Raw genomic sequence first — 20,239 nt, forward strand, 5'->3', positions numbered from 1 at the left:
TTCATTATTTCTTTCTGTGCAAGGTGATCAGAAAAGAAACTAAATCAATCTCTTATAACTTTATCCGGCGAATAACAAAAAGGGAATAGTCGAAAAATGTGAACAGTTGTCAATGCTGTTTGCGTTGCTGAAATTAAAATACAACATGGTTACTTTGCATCATCACTCAACTATGAAAACAAAATGCGTGTTTGTATCAACAACGGAGAATTAATCTAAACATTCACCTTGTCTTCGCGCTGCAAATAGCAGCATGCTGAATCATAGTACACCGAACAAAATTGCAAAAAAATCCAGTACAGACTATCCAAACGTAACCAAACCGACAACAGTTCGATTCTCTCCAATCTCCAACACACAGTTAAGAAAATCCAACCTTCATTTCTTCCTCCATTACAACCAGCTCCGCAAGACGACCCGACCCGGCACCCATCGCAAGGGTGTGAAAATGGCCTGTTTTCTATAGTAATTTTATCTCCCACACAATTGGCACCCACCTGTGAGCAATTAAAGCATGCTTCAAACCACCAAAGTGACTCCATGATCCGGCCCGGTCCCAGCTAACCAACCCCGGCCCGGCCTAGCCCCGGGAGGCAACGCGTGTCGGTTCACGTATTTATTTCTACCGAGTAACGATATATTTATCAATAAATTTCCAGTCAATAACAAAGTGAGTGTGTGTGTATGTGTTTGTGTTCATCCGTGCGATACTGTCTGTTTACACGTTTTTCAGTCTAATTTTAACCGGCAGTCGAATCGGAACGCAAATTTCTGCTGCATCGCCTTATTTTTTCGGTATTATTTGTTCAGTTTTCAAACCGCAACGGTTTGCGGTTCGGTTACCTCAGGTTCAAGATTGTGTCACGATTTAAGAGGAAAACCCCAGGAAACATTTACGCGGCCTTGCCGATCTTGTCAGTGTCGTGTTTGGCGAGAGTTGAAATCTGTGCGTTTTATGGAGATGCAAAGTGTTTAATGATAGGGTAATAAGACATGTTTAATGGAGCAACGCGGTGGTTTCTAGAAGTCATCTAAATCAGTAGTGAACAATTTAAGAGCTTGTCATTTTTCAATCAACAGAAGTAAAAGTGGTTTAATTACCAGTTAAATGAGCATGCAATTAGTTTTATTAGTTTGACAAACTGAGAGCAGTGCAAGAAACAGCTGCAGAACGGAATGAGATTGGGTACAGAAAGATAGACATAGCCTGTTCGATATTCTGTTATCCTACACTTCTTACGAAATATTCGTCAGAACAAACATCAGGCAAAAATCGGCAAACAAATAAAAATCCACCACCGAACGAACGGTTCATGATGTTGTGTTTCTTTGTCGCAAATCGCCGCCGCTACCGCAGTTCAAGCTTCTGAGCTAAGTTCAGTTGATAACACATCGGACGACCGAAGGAAATTCGGTGGTTCGGAGTAGGGTGGTACAGGACTGGACCTGGGCTGAGATAGTACACGAGCCCAACTGCAGCTGCTAGTCAACGAAGCCAACGAACCGCCAGAAGCTTACCGGCTCGCAATCTCTTATCTGTTTACATGGTTAGTTATCGATTTTGTGCTTCCTCCACGTAACGCTACGGAACTGCCACAATGTAATAACAGGGCGAAACCGATAACAAAAACTGGTAGCCGATAGAGCTGTTGTGTGCACTACCGACAAAGTGCGGATGGCGACCGGGCTGCGGTCAGACTGAGCCAAACCAAGCCAACCGAGATAAGCTAAAGGTATTTCTGCTTAATTCACCGTACATGACGATCGAAATGTCTGTTAAAGCTGGGCTCGTGCAACTGCCCTGATAACGCAGAAACCAATGTTATGGCCGATTTTTATAAGATTTTAGGTTGAAGTTTTTAGTGACCAATCAACGGGGTGTCTTCGATAATGCTTAAGATTCATAGTAGAATATCATAGTATGCACAGCAAAAAATAATTAAATTTACCGATGACGTAAATCCGCATATGACTCAAATCATAAGAACTTAATTCGTAAACTGACTGAATTTTACAAGAATGATTTACATATGTGTCGAGCATACACTATTTTTAAAGTAGACGAGTACATCTACATGCTTTCACACTTAAAGATATGTCAGAATGCATTAAATATGTGTTAAATCTATTGTAAAAATGAGTCATTTTTGACGCTCGTATATGTCGGTCTTAAAAGAGGTAAATTTACACGATATTTCCTAGGTGTGTGATTATTGAATTTCCCATCCAACGTACACGGGAAGAAAGTCGCTCTATGGGTCACAACTCCGGAAAGTTAGGTGAATTCGCCTGTTTGGGTACATCTCCATTCGCTTTGTAACATTCCAAAACATCTTTGGTGCAGTGACAAAATGCCAAAACTGGCTAGATTAGCGCTTCTTGCGGCATTCTTCACAGTATATTTCCTTGTTTGTATGACGCAATCGCTCTCGTTTGAAGCGAAACTGGCTTTGCGAAAGAACGCTACCGTTTGCGGTAGTGATGATGCTTTGGCTTGCTCAACCACAAAATCACGTAAAAAGAAAGCTCTTAACCAAAATTGGTTCAGTTTGAAATTGATCGGCAGTGCGATTGTTTCGTACAGCTTTGCAATACAGGAAAACGAAAAGTGGATGACGATGGGGAACATTATACCATATCAGCCGTTCTAATGGCTCTACAAGATTCTATCCAAAAGTTCCAGAACTTATTGAACAGCGCGGCTCCTAGTGTTGCCATCCGTCTGAAATTTTTATCCATCAATTGTGTATTTTCCATTGTTGTAGTATAAAATTTTCATGACATTTGAAAGTATAGATATCGCGCTAAATGTGACAGTACATTTGTGGTGTCGGTCGGAAAATGAGCATCAAACAAAGAGCCAACAGTGAGACTACCATTTCACACTTTGACCCTTGGTTTCGAGCTAATATTCAAAGCACCATGTTTTGTCACCAGTCACAATCTAATACAAAAAGTTTGGGTCCTTTTTGCCCTCTCAGCAGGCCGCTTTATTTTGTTGGTCATTGAGCACTTGTTGAACGACTTACTGCACGAAATATTCGTTCAGTTTGTTGGATCGGTTTGTTGTTGTTTTTTTCTCTTGCAAAAATAGTGTAAAAATTAGGTGTTACCTACATATAGAAAGAAGATTTGTTGGTATTCTACGCAGTCACGTACCCAGAGGGGGGGGCCCGAGGGGCCCGGGCCCCTCCCGAAATCAAAAACAGATATATAAATATTTAGAAGGTCTAAGACAAGTGTTGCAGAAATAACAAGACAGTAAACGTAAAGAAATGTAACATAATAACAGTTCCAGTGGAAAAGTTTAAAGTGTCTCTTAAAAACATCCGTAAAAGGCACACCGTGATTTAGGTACATAAGCAATCTTCAGTAACATTATTTTTTTTATCTTTGGGCCCCTCCCGAAACAAAATCCTGGGTACGGGCCTGACCTCAAAGAACTAAAAAAGGTTTTTATGAGACTACTTGAACGAAAACAAAATGGCATAAGATTTAAGATTGTTTGAAATAATATTTTTCTTACTCTCAAACTTACATACACATAATATATTACAACAATTTATAGAAAACTGACCATTAGTTTCAGCGTTACATAGAGTGACCGTCTAATGTTGACACGACTGTCAATATGATTATTGACAGTCGATCTCGTTGAATATTATCTAAAAATGATGCGAATAAAACAACATTAATTATATCAAAACTTTCTTCAGAGAAACATCTACAAACAGCTATGTCAGACATTTGAGCAGAAAGAGCAAAAAGTTTAAACTGTTTAGAGATCGTCGTCAATCTTCCTGAGCGTTCGAATGTAAATTTCAACTCAACTGCTTGCCGTGTACCATCAGTTACAAAATTCTTCAGACGAGTTTCTCGGATCTGCTCGAGTCTTACTGGAAACTGGTGGAGGTAATTCGCAGCTGTTCATGTAGACAAATTAATTCCAGTTATGAGTCATCTTGGGCGAAAGATGTCGTTCAGAGAGAGAGAGAGAGAGAGAGAGAGAGAAAGATGAAAGTCTCTTGACTAGCTGGAAAAGTTTGCTCTGGTTTAGGAAAAATCGCTTTCGAAAGGAGGAAGGATAAAATCAGGCACCGAAAAAAGACGCAATGTTTAAGAAATTAGGCTCATTAAACTAAATGAAGACACTTGATGCCAGAACCTTTTTGGCTCTGGTACATACTTTACTTGGTGTTAATTATTGGTACTGATTTGTGGAACTCATCAAATCGGAAACTGGAAATTTAACTTGGACATTTTTATCTCATTCCTACTACTGCAAGTTTGGACAGGTTCGTACATTTTAGCGTAACTAAAAGTTGAACACAGATGTCATGCGTCAAACATAAAAAAAAACTTGAAAACTAAGCATGGCATATTTGAAATTCTAACGAAGATTAGAAATAAAGGAACATTCATAATTCTTCTTCCACAGCTATTCAGAATTAATTATGTTTGGTATATTTTCAAGGCAGGACAATGGCAACTCAAATGGAAAGCACAACCAACAGGCCTATTTAATGCTGGATTGTGGATCACGAAACGTGAAATATGAATTTCAATACTGTTTCAGTTATTTTATTATAAGGGAATCATTCCCCGTTTGTTATCATTTTGCTTTGTGCTTTTCCACCGATGGAAAACTTCAATCTGATTCGCCCGCTGAGAACGGAACGACGGGAATAGGATTATAAGTGGCAATACATTTGAAGATAAGAGAAAATTACAGCCGCTCTAAAGGATTCTGCTTGGAATGGAATACAATTTGGATTCTATTTTTTCCTGCAGTGACCTACTCGACGTTATTTATAATTAGGGCAGAGGTAGTCTATTTTTAAAAATAACGCAGGACATTCACAGTGTCTATTCTTTCCTTCGAAAATTGAACATTTACAACAATGTCAAGATGTGATTCAACGATCGAAGAAATACTTACACAAAAAGGAATTATGCTTATCGTAAGAATACTTCGTGGCATTGAATTATGTGCTGCTGTAATCATTTAATGTCTATTCAAAAATGATGCTACTGTCAAGTCAGGACAATTTAATTTAACCTTTTAGTACGTCAGTGCCTAGCATCAATTTCCAGATTTAATAAACTGGAATCAGCGATTCACTGAAATTAATTCATTGTCTTCAATAAAAATTCCAGACAACAGCTGAAATCAATTTGCCTGATCAACTAAATTTCATGCCAATAGATGATATCGGTTGCTTGGAGTGGATGCTGAAAGGTGTTCATCACCCGAGTGCCGATACGGGCCGTCATTTATTGCCCGGCAAATAAATCCGTTGGGCGCTATTTGTTACCGAATTCGACCAACCTCGGTTGACAAATCGATTGCTTTTCCCTGCTATCAACACCGAACCCATTCATAAAATACATAGAATCAATTTAATATCCATTCTGTCAGCCGAAATCTCGGTGGAAGAGCCGCCATGAATGGGCAAGCTCTTGCCAGGAACACAAAAGGAGTAGATAAGGAGCTACCGGAAAATCATCTTCTCCGGTGTGGTCATCGCACGCTGCTAGACGTTAGCAGTTATTTACGAAGAAATATCTCGCACGCATTCCCCAACCGTTTCCATCGTCCTGTCGGGCCTTTCCCCCTCTAGTAAAAAAGACAACCACAAGCTTTCAGGCGAAGTTGGTTTTATGGAAACCAGGTGCTAGCAGGAGAGAAGTTTTTTTGCAGTAGAATTAAGCTGGGAAAAGAACGGTATTAAAGAAGGTTTACTTGTATATTTATCGGAAGCCTCTTGGTGCTTGGACTACATAAAATGTGAGAAAAGTACATGGATTCTTCCGTGTTCTTCCTCTCCGGGTGGAGCTTGGAGTGTCCTAACGGGCCGACAAAAGATTGTCATGAAGCCGAATAAGTTATGCGAGGAAGTTTTCAGTTGCATCGCTATCATAACGGATGCCCTAGGTTCGCTGGTCACAGAGTACAAAGTGTTAACTTGCATTTTTCCGGTAGTTTCACGATTTGTACGGCTTCATTGAGTTGTTAACTGTCACAGTCACTGACAGTGAATGGAAATTCTAATGCTGCATTCAGGAAATACTTTTATGACAAGCCACTTGAGACTTTTCTTAAGAACTGTGTTTCGATAGCAGGTTAAATAGTCAACTGTTTTGTAATTTCCTATTCTGTTCCGGCTCATACCAATTGCTTACTTAAGTGAAAGTATATAGTTCTTAAGTAAGGAAGGGTAAGGCGGGAATTTTAAGAACAAATTTGCGACATGTGTAATATCGGCATAAGAGGGTTTTGAGGACAAATAATCAATATAAGCTAGATGCAAATCTCATTTTTTTACTTTTCACAGTTTCTCTACATTTTCGTACTAACCCATGCACACAATTCATGAGTACCAACCTAACGAGTTTAGGGTGATTGGAGTGTGAGAATCTCCACCAATAGGAACTTATCACTAAACAACTTGGGCTCGGACCTAGATCCTCCCGGTACTACCTTTCGATATTACTTCAGAATAAGTCCACCTTAATTCCATCTACTAAGGTTCACAAGTCTACAACTTTTGTTAACTGTCTGTAAAAAAAAAACATCGAGAATCTGCAGAATATCGGTAAAAATACTCGGAAATTTTCAACTGGAAAAAATGTTTGCAGCACTTATAAGAAATATGTAAATATACAAAGAAATCTGCAAATCTGGCATCTCTGGTAGCATGTTTTCTCCGTTTTCTTTTTATTACACGGAACCGCAAAAAAACCTAATTTTAAGTACATTCCACCCAATTTGGGGGTTTCGTTCAATAACCTAATTTTTGGTAAAGTGGCTCTAGGTAGTTTCCATAAGGCACGTGAAAAAAATACTTAAAGATTAGTTATATCTACTCAATGGTAAGTTATATTTTCTCTACAATTGAGTCGTATTGGCTCAATTTCAAGTTGATACGGTTAACTTAATTATAGCTTATTGAATGGAACTCACGCTGTTCGGTGATTTGCTCTTTGTATTTTAACAACAATGGAAGGAGCGAACGAAAGAAAAGATTCACCAGAACTTAAACTTAAGTAAAAAGAAGTCAAATAATAGGTAGTTTTTATTTTTCGTGTTCGTTTATACCTTAAAGCGGCCCATACACCTTCTGGTTTCCGGACAGTTCAAATGAATAATGGATGGAATAAAAAACTGAACGATTATCTGAACTGAGCGTGTGCGGTGTCAAGTCATGGAGACAAATTATTGTGATCAAAAGAAAACTGACCGACTGAACGATTAACTGAAAAACTGATCAGTCAATCGGATAAAACTGAGCTCAAGGGCTTCCGTTAACAAACCGGACGTTTGGCCGGACGAACTCTTCAGTCACTTCAGTTAATCGTTCAGTTCACGAGAAACTGTCCAGAAAACTGAGCGTGTATTAGTGTCATTACTAAAAAATGATGCTGTTTTTAATGAACGTGTAATGGTAATAATGATTTTTTTTATTTAAAGGTTATTTTTTATTCAGGCCTATTTGCGTACAAGCTTTACGTGGCCGATTGAGCTGAGTTTTTAGATATTTTTTTTGTATTGGATCTCGCTGTCACCCTTTTTCTAAGGGGAGAGGAGCTTCCATTTCCCTCCTGCAAGGGTTGAGGGGCAGTTTGTTCGTGATTCGTCTCGTCATCCATTGCCGCATCGGTGGTATTGTTGTTGGTTTCGTTGCTAGTTGCTGTAGATGTACCTTGTTGTACATTGTTTGCAGTTGCTGGTTGGTTGGATGGTAAGTTGTTAACTGCAGCTAGTGTACTTTGTTGTATAGGGGATATGTTGGATGGTTTCGTTGAAGGGGACGCTTCACTGTTGTTGGTGACTGTTACAGGTGTACTGGGTTTGCTTTGGGTTGGTGTGAAGGAAGCACCGTTGTCCTTTGGTGTAGTTGTCTCCTTGTCCAGTTTATCACATGGCTTACCGTAGTGAACAGGTTTTTGACCATATTGACATGTGGCCATCTGATTATCATAGGTAACAAGTGATTTCCAAAGGATTCTTGTGTAATGACCGAAAGTTACATAAGAAGGTATAGGCCTCTTCAAGCGCATGCGTAACAAACGTACGCCATTTAGAATACCGGTAAAAAAGGTCATCCACTTGTCTTTTTCGATAGAAAGAATCTCTCCGTATTGGGATATAGTTTTGCGAATATAAGGATCGATGACGCTGGAGGGAAAATCATGTACACGCACTTCTATAGCACTATCTTTCATATATACTGGAATGTTGTACTTAATGTTTTCGTGCTCCACATAGTGCACATTGTTATTGTCTTTTGCGAATTGAATTGCATCCAACTCTTTATAAAACTGGATGTAAACAACATTATTTGTCTTATTGCATTGAAGTAAATGCACACGTTTAATGTTAAGATGCATTTGCTCCTTAAGCAAACCTTCAAGTTCTCGTATCGAAGGTCAAATTTTGCACTGCTTGAAGTCAACAACAATTGTATTCTTGCGTGTAGGCGGTAGCTTTTGTTCGTTCACCATACTGTACTTGGTTTCTTCCGTCCCGAACGTAAGCGGTTTTGTTTTATCGACTGACTTGGATGAGATGTGAAAGCAAACTGGCAATAATGATGAATTCTCTATGAAAATTTGGAATGTCATTACTCTAGTAATCATTAAAGATGACATTAATAATTCTCGTGTAAGGGTCGCATTTCTATCAGGTTTATACTGGTGACTGCTAACCTCAATTTATTTGACAATTCAACTGTACTGAGTACAACATACTCGCAACTTTGTTCAACAACGTAGGACAGGACCTGACAATTGTTAATCCACTTCGAGAACCATTTTCGGATCAGTTCGTGATTGGTTGAAATTGGCATAAGCAAGTACAAGTTGTTGAAATAAATATTACTGCAGGGTGGTAGAAAAAGTGTTGTCAGTAACGTCGGTAACAATGTAGTTTGATAATTTCAATAAGATTTAAGTTCAATTTCTTTTTAAGTTCTGTCAATATGAAAAGTATACGAGTACATTTAACAATCACTGGATGATACAAAGAGAAAGCCTGAAATCACGAAGTGTGATATGGACGAGAATATTGAATATTTTGGATACTTAATAGTTAATAAAGCTGCAAAAACAATTACCCAAATATGTGTTTTAGAAAATTTTTATCAAACTGCTTCAATTAAACGTTTTCTTTAAAACAAGCATCTGACCAAAATAAATTCAAAGCTATATATTTTCGACTGACATAACATTTGTCTAAGTGTTTTTAAATGATAAATAATCGCATGTTATAATGGAAGAAGCTTTTAGAATGAATAATCATCTCTACTGGCAACAGCTAAATGAATAGCTTTCGTCACCTCCGGTGTTAGGAACTCTAGTTTAACCTAAGACAAGACCTGACGACTGGTTTCTTATTTATCCTTTACAGTTCTTCTTTTCGTCACCTTAGCCATTTTGAAAATATTCCAACTACCCACTTGTACGCGGCGGGCAGATTTCCCCCCAGACGATTGGCTATGTCTGGCAACAATGCAACAACCGTTTCCGGCAGAGAATTTCGCCTAGCGATTATTAACGATTCTTTTCTGTCGGATTCTTGCCATACAAGATTGGCAGAACCGTTTTGAATCGGTTCTACATTTTAAGCGTCTTGGTTTCATTTTTTCAATAAAAGATTCATATGAAAGGCAATAAGTTATTGCCCTTCATATATACTAGTCATGGAAAATGTTATTGCCTTGCTTTCTCACTACCAAACATATCCATATTTAAATCTCATTTACCTCGTCTCACGATTCGTTTTTTGTACGTACATGCGGGAATGACGAATATCAAATGAAGTCGAATAAAAACATGTAAAAAATAGGAGGGGAATAAACAAGACACGTACGGCGAGATAATGACGCAATTTTGCCTGGGCAATTTTTGACAGCAGCCGGAATGCAGCCAGCCTTCTGACGGTTGCCAGAATTCCTCACAAGCGGGTACTGGGTTACGTGTGGGTTACAGTGATGTCAGCTGTATTTTATGCAACAGCAACACTCAGAAAATCAAATTTCAGATGTTGTGTCTTTTACAAGTGATGGGAAATCTGCTTGATGCCTTGTGATCATTTTTACTGATGAATTGAAATTGCTATTGCATTTTAATGTTGCATTCATTCATCCTCAGTGAGTTTACTGTTACGATGATGAGCAGTTACTGTTACTTGTTTTAAAGTTAAAAATGTCTTTATTCAATGATGCATTTTGAAAGATAGAAAAAAATATCGATTAATTTTTAGTTGGTTTGACTTAAAGCCGCCATAACTAGGTTTAGTTTTGCAATGATTGAGCGGAAACATATATTGGAGAAGCCAAATGAATGAAAAACTAACAGAAAAGATGATTTACTGGAAAAAGATACGCTCAGAAACAGGACTCGAACCTGCGTTCTTTTATGCATTCCGTGCATACGCGCTACCATTTCACCACTCTGAATCTTGTTTTAGTCACTCTAAAACACCAGTCAGACAATTGTGGTTATGGGACGAAGCGAGATTGTGGAGAACGAATTTCAATGACGGCTAGTCCACGTCATACCAACACATGCGCGAGCTTGGCGCTTCGTCGAAGCCGAAGAAATAAAAATGTTTCATTGGAGGCGAGTATAGCGTGAAGCCTTTTACGCAGCCCACCTGACTTCGATTCCCAACCCCACACATACGGTTGGACCCGAAGAGGCAAATGACGTTAAGATTAAAGCCTCTATACATGAAACAAAAAAAGTTCCCTCGTGATGGAAATTGACTTCAATCTGTTGCGATACTGTAAGTATCGAGACCAATAGTATCGATACTAACAGTATCGCTCTGATGCGATATCGATACCAAAAATACCCGATTCTTAAAAGAAAGTATCGATACCTCAAAGTATCGACTCGGTATCGGACATCCCTACTGGTCGCTTCAATCTTACAAAACGTTTCACTTTGTTCCGGAACGATAACAATGCTCTCTTGTCAATTACAGAAATTATTCAACTACAATGATTGGCTCACTTCTTACAAGTATGAAACACGCAATCTAATCCCATGTCGCTAGAATCACATGTTAATCCAATCGGAATATAACAAAGTAAAACAAAAAATTTGCATGATGTGAATGCAGCTCCCAAAACAGTGTCCTGCGTAGCGACATCTGTAAGAGTTCGCCAGGCCACTTATCAAAAATTGTACATACAGTCCATATGAGTTGCAGATCAAATTGACTATGTGAAGCACTCAACGGAAACAATTGCTAATTTCATTGAAGCGAGCTACGCTTTTCGATAATCAGGTAACGTTAACATCAAGCGTAACAACGACATTGTTTCGGTTGGTTACTTTTCCAACGGCCATGATTCGCTAGATTCGCGTTCAAACATTTGTTCCTGATTTTTACGATGATCCGTTTCGATATGCATGCGTACGATATTCGGTGTCAAATACCGTACTATACCCAGTGAAATACAGTCGAAAACGCGCGGAATTGGCCTTCCAGCAGATTCTTTCCACTTATTTGAGTTTGTATTCATCAGTCAGTAAATGCTTCCGGGCGTGACGAGAGTTTGCCAAATAGAATATCACACCTAATTGAACAGGGTTTTTTTTCTGCTGCTCGTGAATCCTTTTACTCCGGTACGAGTGAAATCATCCGTGTAACGCTCACACATACGCACCTGCGAGGCGTATTATTTTCAATTTCGGGTCAGAATCGGAGTTGTATTGATGGGTTATTTATTTCCCCTAACAAAATCAAGGCGATTAGAAAGAGTGAGAGAGAAAGATAAGGAAGCAGAAATGATGAAAAGCTTACACCGTGTGCATGGGTGAACATTCGATTGTTACCTATGCCGTTTTCATCCTATAATTGGATCGAAGCGAAAGTCAAAAGAATTTGATGAAAATCCGTTTTACGAAACGTGGTTTTTGGCCATAATCTGGAATGCCAAACTTCCCTCTAAGGAAAAAACGTCCAACGGTAGTCCTCCGTTGAACCAATACATTGAACCATTGGTCCAATGTCCAATAAATCGTTCAACGAGAGGCCGATTCGGAACTTTCATTTGCCGATTTTGAAACAGATCATTGAACCCTGTACCAATTTTTTCGTTCAACAAACCCGGCAGGTCCATTGTTGAGCCATTTTTCAATATGAGAAGTAGGAGCCTCGTTGGACTAGTTTTACTGGAGAATTTGGAAAGTTTCTGTTTATATTTTTTTGAATAATCACTAATTACACAAATTTTACTTCGCGTAGAATAATAACAAATTTTCGTTTTTATATAAATAAATCACTCAAGTTTCACATTATTTTTGTTTTATTCAACAAACGCTCATGGCTAAACAAGATCTAGCCTCTTTATCAGTGGGTTATATGAACGAAGAATTTGACATTTATATCTGTCAGTTTGCAGCTTACATTTTAATTAGTGAAAGAAACCCAATTCTAGTTCGATTCGTATTTACCGACGAGAAATTCTTCACCATACCGCAGTTCGTAATAAGCAGAACAACAAAGTTTGATTGCTGAACATCGTGAGCCTATGCCAACTGGTTTTCGTCTATGAAGTAGTGAAATCAACCAAAATACATATAAGGAACTAGTTCTAGTTCGAAACGTCGTCCGGGGATTGGGTTTTCAACAGGACTTGACGCCTTAAGGACTATTCACACATATCCGGTCCGGTTCAGTGCCGGCACGATACCGTGCACGGATACTGATATTATTTCATTCGTTTTCTATGCGCGCATTCACACCTATCAGGCACCGTGCCTTTTCAGTGCAGCTCGCCGTCAGTGTAGCGTCCGTCCGGCAAATACAAATTCGTCGTCACCGATATTTTTTATTTTCACTGAAGTCGATATGTCATTGCATTGGCTGTGCCGAAATTGGAAACAGCACGGAAACGGAACGGAAGGGTTCCGATAAAAAAGAATACTGACGGCGCATTGAAGGCACTTTCACTGAACCGTCACGGAACTGAAATGTGTGAATAGTCCTTTATTCACATAACTCTGAATTGTCCTACACGGAACCGCAAAACAACCTAATTTTAAGTACATTCCACCCAATATGGGGGTTCCGTTCAATAACCTAATTTTTGGTAAAGTGGCTCTAGGTAGTTTCCGTAAGGCACGTGCAAAAATACTTAAATATTAGTTATATCTACTCAATGGTAAGTTATATTTACAGTTAAATCATATTGACTCAATTTCTAGTTGATACGGTTTACTTAATTTTGGCTTATTGAACGAAACTCTCGCTGTTGGGTGGTTTTGCTCTTTGTATTTTGACAACAATGGAAGGAGCAAACGCAAGAAAAGATTTAAAAGAACTCAAAATTAACATAAGCAAAAAGAAGTCAAAGAATAGCTAGTTTTTATTTTCCGTGTACGTTTTCCTTCGTTGATTCCGAGCTTGGAGTGATCAGGTGCAGGGATGCCACTTTCTCCTGAGGTCAAATCCGTAGATTTAGTTTCAAGTGTACCTTGTTATAGTTATATAGTTACATAAAATAAACGGTTTGAAACTCTAAGCTATAAAGGCGAAAAGATGTATGATTGCTTTTATAACTTGACATGCCAAAAATAATTATGGAGATTATGTAAAGATATTTAACAAGGTTTCCGGATAATGGTCAGTAAGCCAACATCTACTTTGAAGAGTAATTTTTAAAATCTTGATTTTTGTTTGAAACTAAATGATTTGACCGTAATTGCGGATTATAACACTAGCATTTATGGCCCTAGGAACTGTCGATTTGTATATGCATTCTCTCCGTTGTGTTCCTGACCTACTTTGATGAATTTTCTGCACTTGTTTGAAGCGAAAGCCGCACTGCGAATGGAGCGAACAATGAACATAATTGATCAAAAGTTTGAAAGAGCGGTTCTCACGGCTACAAAAATTACAACGTATAGAATTTTAAGGTTGATAACTTCATTTCGGATCATCATGATTCATTTTTCGGATCGATTAAATGCTACTCGCACACAAACGATCAGCAGCTGAATGATGTAATCGCCGAATTCATCTCAGGCTTTTCGAAGGTGATATTTTCTACGATGTTGATATGCCGTTTACTGGCTTTATTTACATTTGTTTGGTGCGAATTTCGCTCAGCGAAAAGTGCGTAACCTATCAAATTACTCTAGATTTGCACTAAACTGATGATTTTAGATAACATTTACAAGGTACAATTCAAAAGTTCGTCATTTGTCTGAAATTTTTATCCGTCAGTTGTGTGTGTTCCAGTGATGTCGTATAAAATTCATGACATTTGGACGTATAGAAGCTGAGATAATGTGTTGGTCGGACGATGAGCATCGAACAAAGAGCCAACATTAAGTTTTATTTTAAACTTGGTAAAACTTTTACCAAAACTAAAAAAACAAGCTAAAAAAAAATGCACGCAAATTGGGCGTGAATTCATAAAAAAAGAGCCGCAATCATCGCTTAAATATATGGAATCGGAATCATCAATATCCGCTGCGTCAATTTATCGTATTTTGACAGAAAATTTTGGTTCTAAGGTAGGTTTGTGCTCGATTTATACCGCACACTTTGAAACAACACGAAAAAGACCTCAGAATTCAACATTGAAGAGACATCATTAAAGAGGCCACCCTCTTAGAAAAAAACGTTCACCGGTGGTTCTTCGTTGGTCCAATACGTTGGATCATTGGTCCAATGAAAGTTCAAACAATCGTTCAACGGGAGGCCAACACGGGACTATCGTTTGCCGGCTTTGAAACAGACCGTTGAACGCGTTGAATACAATGCCATTTTTTTCGTTCAACAAAGCCGGTAGACAGAGGTCCATTGTTGAGCCATTTTTAATATGAGGAGTTGGAACCCCGTTGGACTAGTTTTACAGGACAATTTCCAAAGTTTTTTCCACTTATTTTTTAAAACTAACACCACATGCCTATACAATATTTTTTTTGTAGAGTACCTCATTGCTTTCCTACAGCTTCTTCTTGAGCACTATTTTTGTAAAATTAACAGTTTTTGAGTAACAAAGATCGAAGCAAGCAAGACCAAAAAAGTCATATTTTAATTCAAAAACAAAAGTGGTTGTACCAGTCTACGTTGCCAGGTCATTTTCTATCTGTACCATATCGGTATCAGAGTTTCTTCTACATAAGTAGTAGAAAATGTCACCATGAGGTGAGCAAAAAAAAAGATATCACGACAACCTTTTCTCATGTCTATTCAAACTAAAAACCAAAATCGGCATTTATCTGTATGATCCGTGAATTATCGGTATTTTGGAAGTACATATCTGTATTGCGCGGGCCCTATCACGACGCCATTTTGATGAGATCTAAACCGGAACTTCAAAATCAGCTGATCACAATCTAAATATACAATCAGTAATGCAGTTGTTTTCTAGTTTACCTTGTTTATTGTTAGCAAATTAGAAATTTTTGAGACGATTCTTGTCAGTTTACTGAGAGTGTTTTGTGACATCAAGTGTAGGTAATTTTCACAATTTGAGAGTCGCGATGAGTATCAAAACAACGCAGTGTTTGGGGCTCGAAACACGAGGGGCTCAACGTAATCGGTGTACTTTCAAATGGCTGATGCTAACATACCGGTGTCAGATGGCTGCTATTGCAGTATAGAGGTCAAAAATTTGTATAAATACCGAGAAATCGGTATACCTGGCAACGTTGATACCAGTTTCCAGTTTTGTTTTATTATGATTACATGGCTACTTTGCTGGAAAACTGCTGTTGTTGAACAGCTTGTCAATTGAAGAATCCAGCCAACTCTTTTGCGATCGCTGCGCTGCCCGAGTGGCGAGCTTTGAACTAAGTGATGGTGATAATTTTCAGATTTTGCTTGAAGATTCGAACAAAATGCAGGGTTTTTTTTTATGAATCGAATACTAACAAAATCGTGTGAAAATTTGGTAAAAAATCGATCATTAATGATACAAAATTCGAAGAAGTGAGGTTAGGTACTGTTTTCATATCTGGGAAAAGCTTTGTTTTAATGGTTGGATTTTGAGATTAATTGATAAATTATGATCAAAAGTTTTATGACTAGTCTATTTACTTATGTTTTATCATCTAAATCAAATCTGTATGTGAACTGAAAATTTCAAATTTCATCCGAGATTGTCAAGAGTATAGGACAATTTGAAATCATATGTTTGATGGCAACACGTGAATAATCGTTTTTCTTACTCATAATTGTAAGTTTTTGCCATCTGCATTCTTTCAAACTCAAGTAAATTGAAAAATTCGTCTAAAATTTTTCTAAATACATGGGACATGTCAAAACAATCACCATAACGCTGATTGGATTGTTCAATTGACATAGTCGAAAAGTGAAGGAAAATGCTAGCAGGGTTGTGCTTTACTGACAATTATATCATGTTATTTCGGGAAAACATGTTTTAATGTGACGTTTCTGAATTGAAGAATCCAACCAACTCTTTTGCGAGCGCAGCTCTGCCCGAGTGGCGAGCTTTGAACTAAGCGATGGTGATAATTTTCAGATTTTGCTTGAAGATTCGAACAAAATGCAATTTGGTAAAAAAAAAATCGATCATTAATGATCCAGTAACTTTCCGTTGTATGTTTGATTGATATTTATGGAGAAATCGTAACATGAAATACAAAATTCGAAGAAGTGAGGTTGGGTACTGTTTTCATATCTGGGATATTCTTTGTTTTTTTTGGTTGGATTTTGAGTATAATTGATAAATTATGATCAAAAGTTTTGTGACTAGTCTATTTACTCATGTTTTATCATCTAAATCAAATCTGTATGTGAACTGAAAATTTCAAATTTTATCCTAGATTGTCAAGAGTATTGAAGAATCCAACCATCTCTTTTGCGATCGCAGCGCTGCCCGAGTGGCGAGCTTTGAACTAAGCGATGGTGATAATTTTCAGATTTTGCTTGAAGATTCGAACAAAATGCAGGGTTTTAATTATTTTTTCTTATGAATCGAATACTAACGTACAAAAACGTGTGAAAATTTGGTAAAAAAATCGATCGATCAATGATTCAGTTACTTTCCGTGGTATGTTTGATTGATATTTATGGAAAAATCGTAACATGAAATACCAAATTCGAAGAAGTGAGGTTGGGTACTGTTTTCATATCTGGGATATTTTTTGTTTTATGGGTTGGATTTTTAGATTAATTGATAAATTATGATCAAAAGTTTTATGACTAGTCTATTTACTCATGTTTCATCATCTAAATCAAATCTGTATGTGAACTGAAAATTTAAAATTTCATCCTAGATTGTCGAGAGTATAGGACAATTTGAAATCATATGTTTGATGACAACACGTGAATAATCGTTTTTCTTACCCATATTTGTAAGGTTTTGCCATCTGCATTCTTTCAAACTCAAGTAAATTGAAAAAATCGTCAAAAATTTTTCTAAATACATGGGATATGTCAAAACAATCACCATAACGCTATCTCGTGGTGACCACGCTGATTGGATTGTTCAATAGCACAATTTGAAATCATATGTTTGATGACAACACGTGAATAATCGGTTTTCTTACCTATATTTGTAAGGTTTTGCAATCTGCATTCTTGTAAACTCAAGTAAATTGAAAAAATCGTCAAAAATTTTTCTAAATACATGGGATATGTCAAAACAATCACCATAACGCTATCTCGTGGTGACCACGCTGATTGGATTGTCCAATATGAAATAACGCAAAAGTAAAACATGTTATTTCGCTTAAAACATGAAATCAGAGTTAAAACATGTTTTAACTCATAGTGTGAACATAGTATAACACTGGTATATTACCTAGTGGTTAATATGACAAATTGCCCAACCAATCGCACATATCAACTTGATATCAACTCAACTAGTATCCCATATTGAAGGAAATTTACAATCTTAAGAAAAAAAAGTGTTGCAAAATGCGCCAACAGTTTTCTCCTTAATCGTCAAGCGGAAATTCAAAAACGATATGTTGGATTCGTACATTTTGCTCAATGCAATTCCATCTAATGGTAGTCGAAAAAATACTTTAGCGTTTTTCAACTATTTTGCTATTTTTTTTAGATTGCACCTAAGTAGAACCTTGACGCACTTCAACTAACTTGTTATCTACTCCTCTCTTCCTTCACAGCTATACAGAAAATTGCGAAATTTTCATATATCACTTGTGCTTCCGTTCGTGAAAAAAACACCATGTTTCCTTGTTCAGAAAAGTTATCCGGCCACGAATAATGAGACCCGCCCTCAATTGGCTCATCATTACAACCGCTGCTGCCACACTTCATTACTATTGTTCCACGATGGTGATGGTGAACTGCTCTCGAACATATATTCCCTACAGTGACAGCGAAAGTAAGAATAATCAAGGAAAATTACAAGTGAACTAATCTCTAACAAAACACTCACTCACTTGCCTCTTTTGACAGTTCTTAAATTGACGCAAAGCCCGGCCGGCTCAGATGCCCGGCTACGATGCGGTATAAAAGAGTACCATGCGGATCACATGAATTCGTCCGAGGTGCAGTGGTACTTCAAGGTGAGCTAAAGTGGATTGGATCGTAATCGTAAACACTGAATGCTCAATTTTCCAGCCCTGTGGCGAGGGAACTAATCGAACTTCCTGCCATAACCGGGAATTGCTTGACCAAATTCCCTGGCGTCCAATCGACTGTGAAAACAGAAGGTGCCGCGTAACACTGTTCATTAAAAATACCTCCGAATCCGATTCCGGACTGTACCGCTGTAGCATTCATCCCTATCGAACCAACAATCAAACTCAATTTGACATCCAGCTGGTACGCACTTTTCAACTAGATGTTATCAGTGAGTTGGAACCCCCTTGCGATATTTTCCTTTTATAACTCATCCAGTCAATCTCTTCTCGTTGCAGAATCTCTTCTGGACGAAACCGTGCCAGCTCCTGAGTTGCTGGATAATCTACCAGCCAATATGACTGCCCTGTTGGACTCCCAAATAGTGTTACAATGCCGAGTGTACAGTAAAGTTCAACCATCCATCAAATGGTTCCGTCGGATAAACCTCAACAATCCACTGGAAGACCACAATTTCAATCAGGACAAATCGATTCGTTATCTGGAGAACTTCTACGAGTTATTGCCGTCGTCTGGTGAGAAACCGCTTTCCGATGACGTGTACCTTAGCAAACTGATCCTGCATAGCATATCCGAGCGGGACACCGGTATCTACGTGTGCGTCGGAATTAACTACGGTGGAATCAGCACGGCCGATGCCTATGTGAATGTAGTTCATCCGAATGGCACTTCGGTCGGCGGTAGCTCCAGTATGGCAGATCTAATGGTGCTGTTCCTAATTCCACTGGGACTGGCGGTGATACCGCTTGCGGTGTGGATTTGTTTCATCGTACTGAAACGGCGCAACGATGTGCCGGCGAGAAAGCCAGCAATCGAAGCCGAATGGGCAACCGACGGTGCAGTCGGGAAACAGCACACAAATGGCAGTTTTGTTGCGGAACGGGAAACACCAGTGCGTTACGTGAGCAAAGCGAGACACAAACGAAACCTAAGTCCCGAAGGACCACATCTGTACGAAAAGATTAATATTATGTAGTTTGCAGTGATTAAGGCTGTGCACCATTTCGCAGTTAATTTTATCTTTTGGCAAAAAGTGGTTATTTTGTGTCGAGTTGTTAAATTTAACTAAAACTGCGGCCCATTTCAAAGTTTGACGGATGGAAAGTTATTCGGGTTTATTTTGCACTGGAAATAATTTTGACTAAATAATTGATATTAGAATTTTCTTTGCAAGATTTTTTTCAGTGTCGGAAAATAACCATCGATCTGTCAAAAATAACCATGCTTTCGAGCAGGGTTATTTTTGACAACATCAAAATAACCACTCGAGTGTCAGATTTCAACCAAAAGTTAGAATTACCGCGAAATGGTTCACAGCCTAAGAAGATGAATGTAGTACCAAAGAGATATTTTGTACATAGGTTGTATAATATATTAAAAATGTAAATTGCAATAAATATATCAGACTGAATCGCTTGATGGGTATGATGATTAAACGCCGCCTACCTGGGTTTCCGATTTCTGACAATCGCATAGGGTAACGGCTCTCTATTTCATCTCATTTGTAAGGACGTTACCTCAAAAACCTGATTTAGCCCCCACAATTATTATGATTATTTAATATTTCTGCTCTCTTACTCCACATTGAGAATCTATTCTATTAAAAAAATAGAAAACGCTTCTGAAATGTTCACT

The 20,239-nt window shown here is 38.1% G+C and overlaps 1 protein-coding gene across 4 annotated transcripts; it reads left to right on the forward strand.

Moving 5' to 3' along the window:
• Positions 1-751: 751 nt before the first annotated feature.
• Positions 752-20,015, forward strand: LOC131438487 (fibroblast growth factor receptor-like 1). 4 transcript variants are annotated; one of them, XM_058608554.1, is made up of 5 exons: positions 752-1,733; positions 18,124-18,344; positions 18,419-18,528; positions 18,584-18,815; positions 18,883-20,015. In XM_058608554.1, exons 2-5 carry the CDS (start codon positions 18,224-18,226, stop codon positions 19,578-19,580), a joined length of 1,161 nt encoding a protein of 386 aa, XP_058464537.1. In that variant the 5' UTR covers positions 752-1,733; positions 18,124-18,223; the 3' UTR covers positions 19,581-20,015. The 4 variants fall into 4 exon arrangements, with proteins under 4 accessions (XP_058464537.1, XP_058464548.1, XP_058464562.1 ...); XM_058608565.1 differs by having other exon boundaries at positions 752-1,547; XM_058608579.1 differs by having other exon boundaries at positions 752-983.
• The last annotated feature ends 224 nt before the right edge of the window (positions 20,016-20,239 follow it).

Source organism: Malaya genurostris, chromosome 1 (assembly GCF_030247185.1).
Source record: "Malaya genurostris strain Urasoe2022 chromosome 1, Malgen_1.1, whole genome shotgun sequence".
NCBI lineage: Eukaryota > Metazoa > Arthropoda > Insecta > Diptera > Culicidae > Malaya > Malaya genurostris.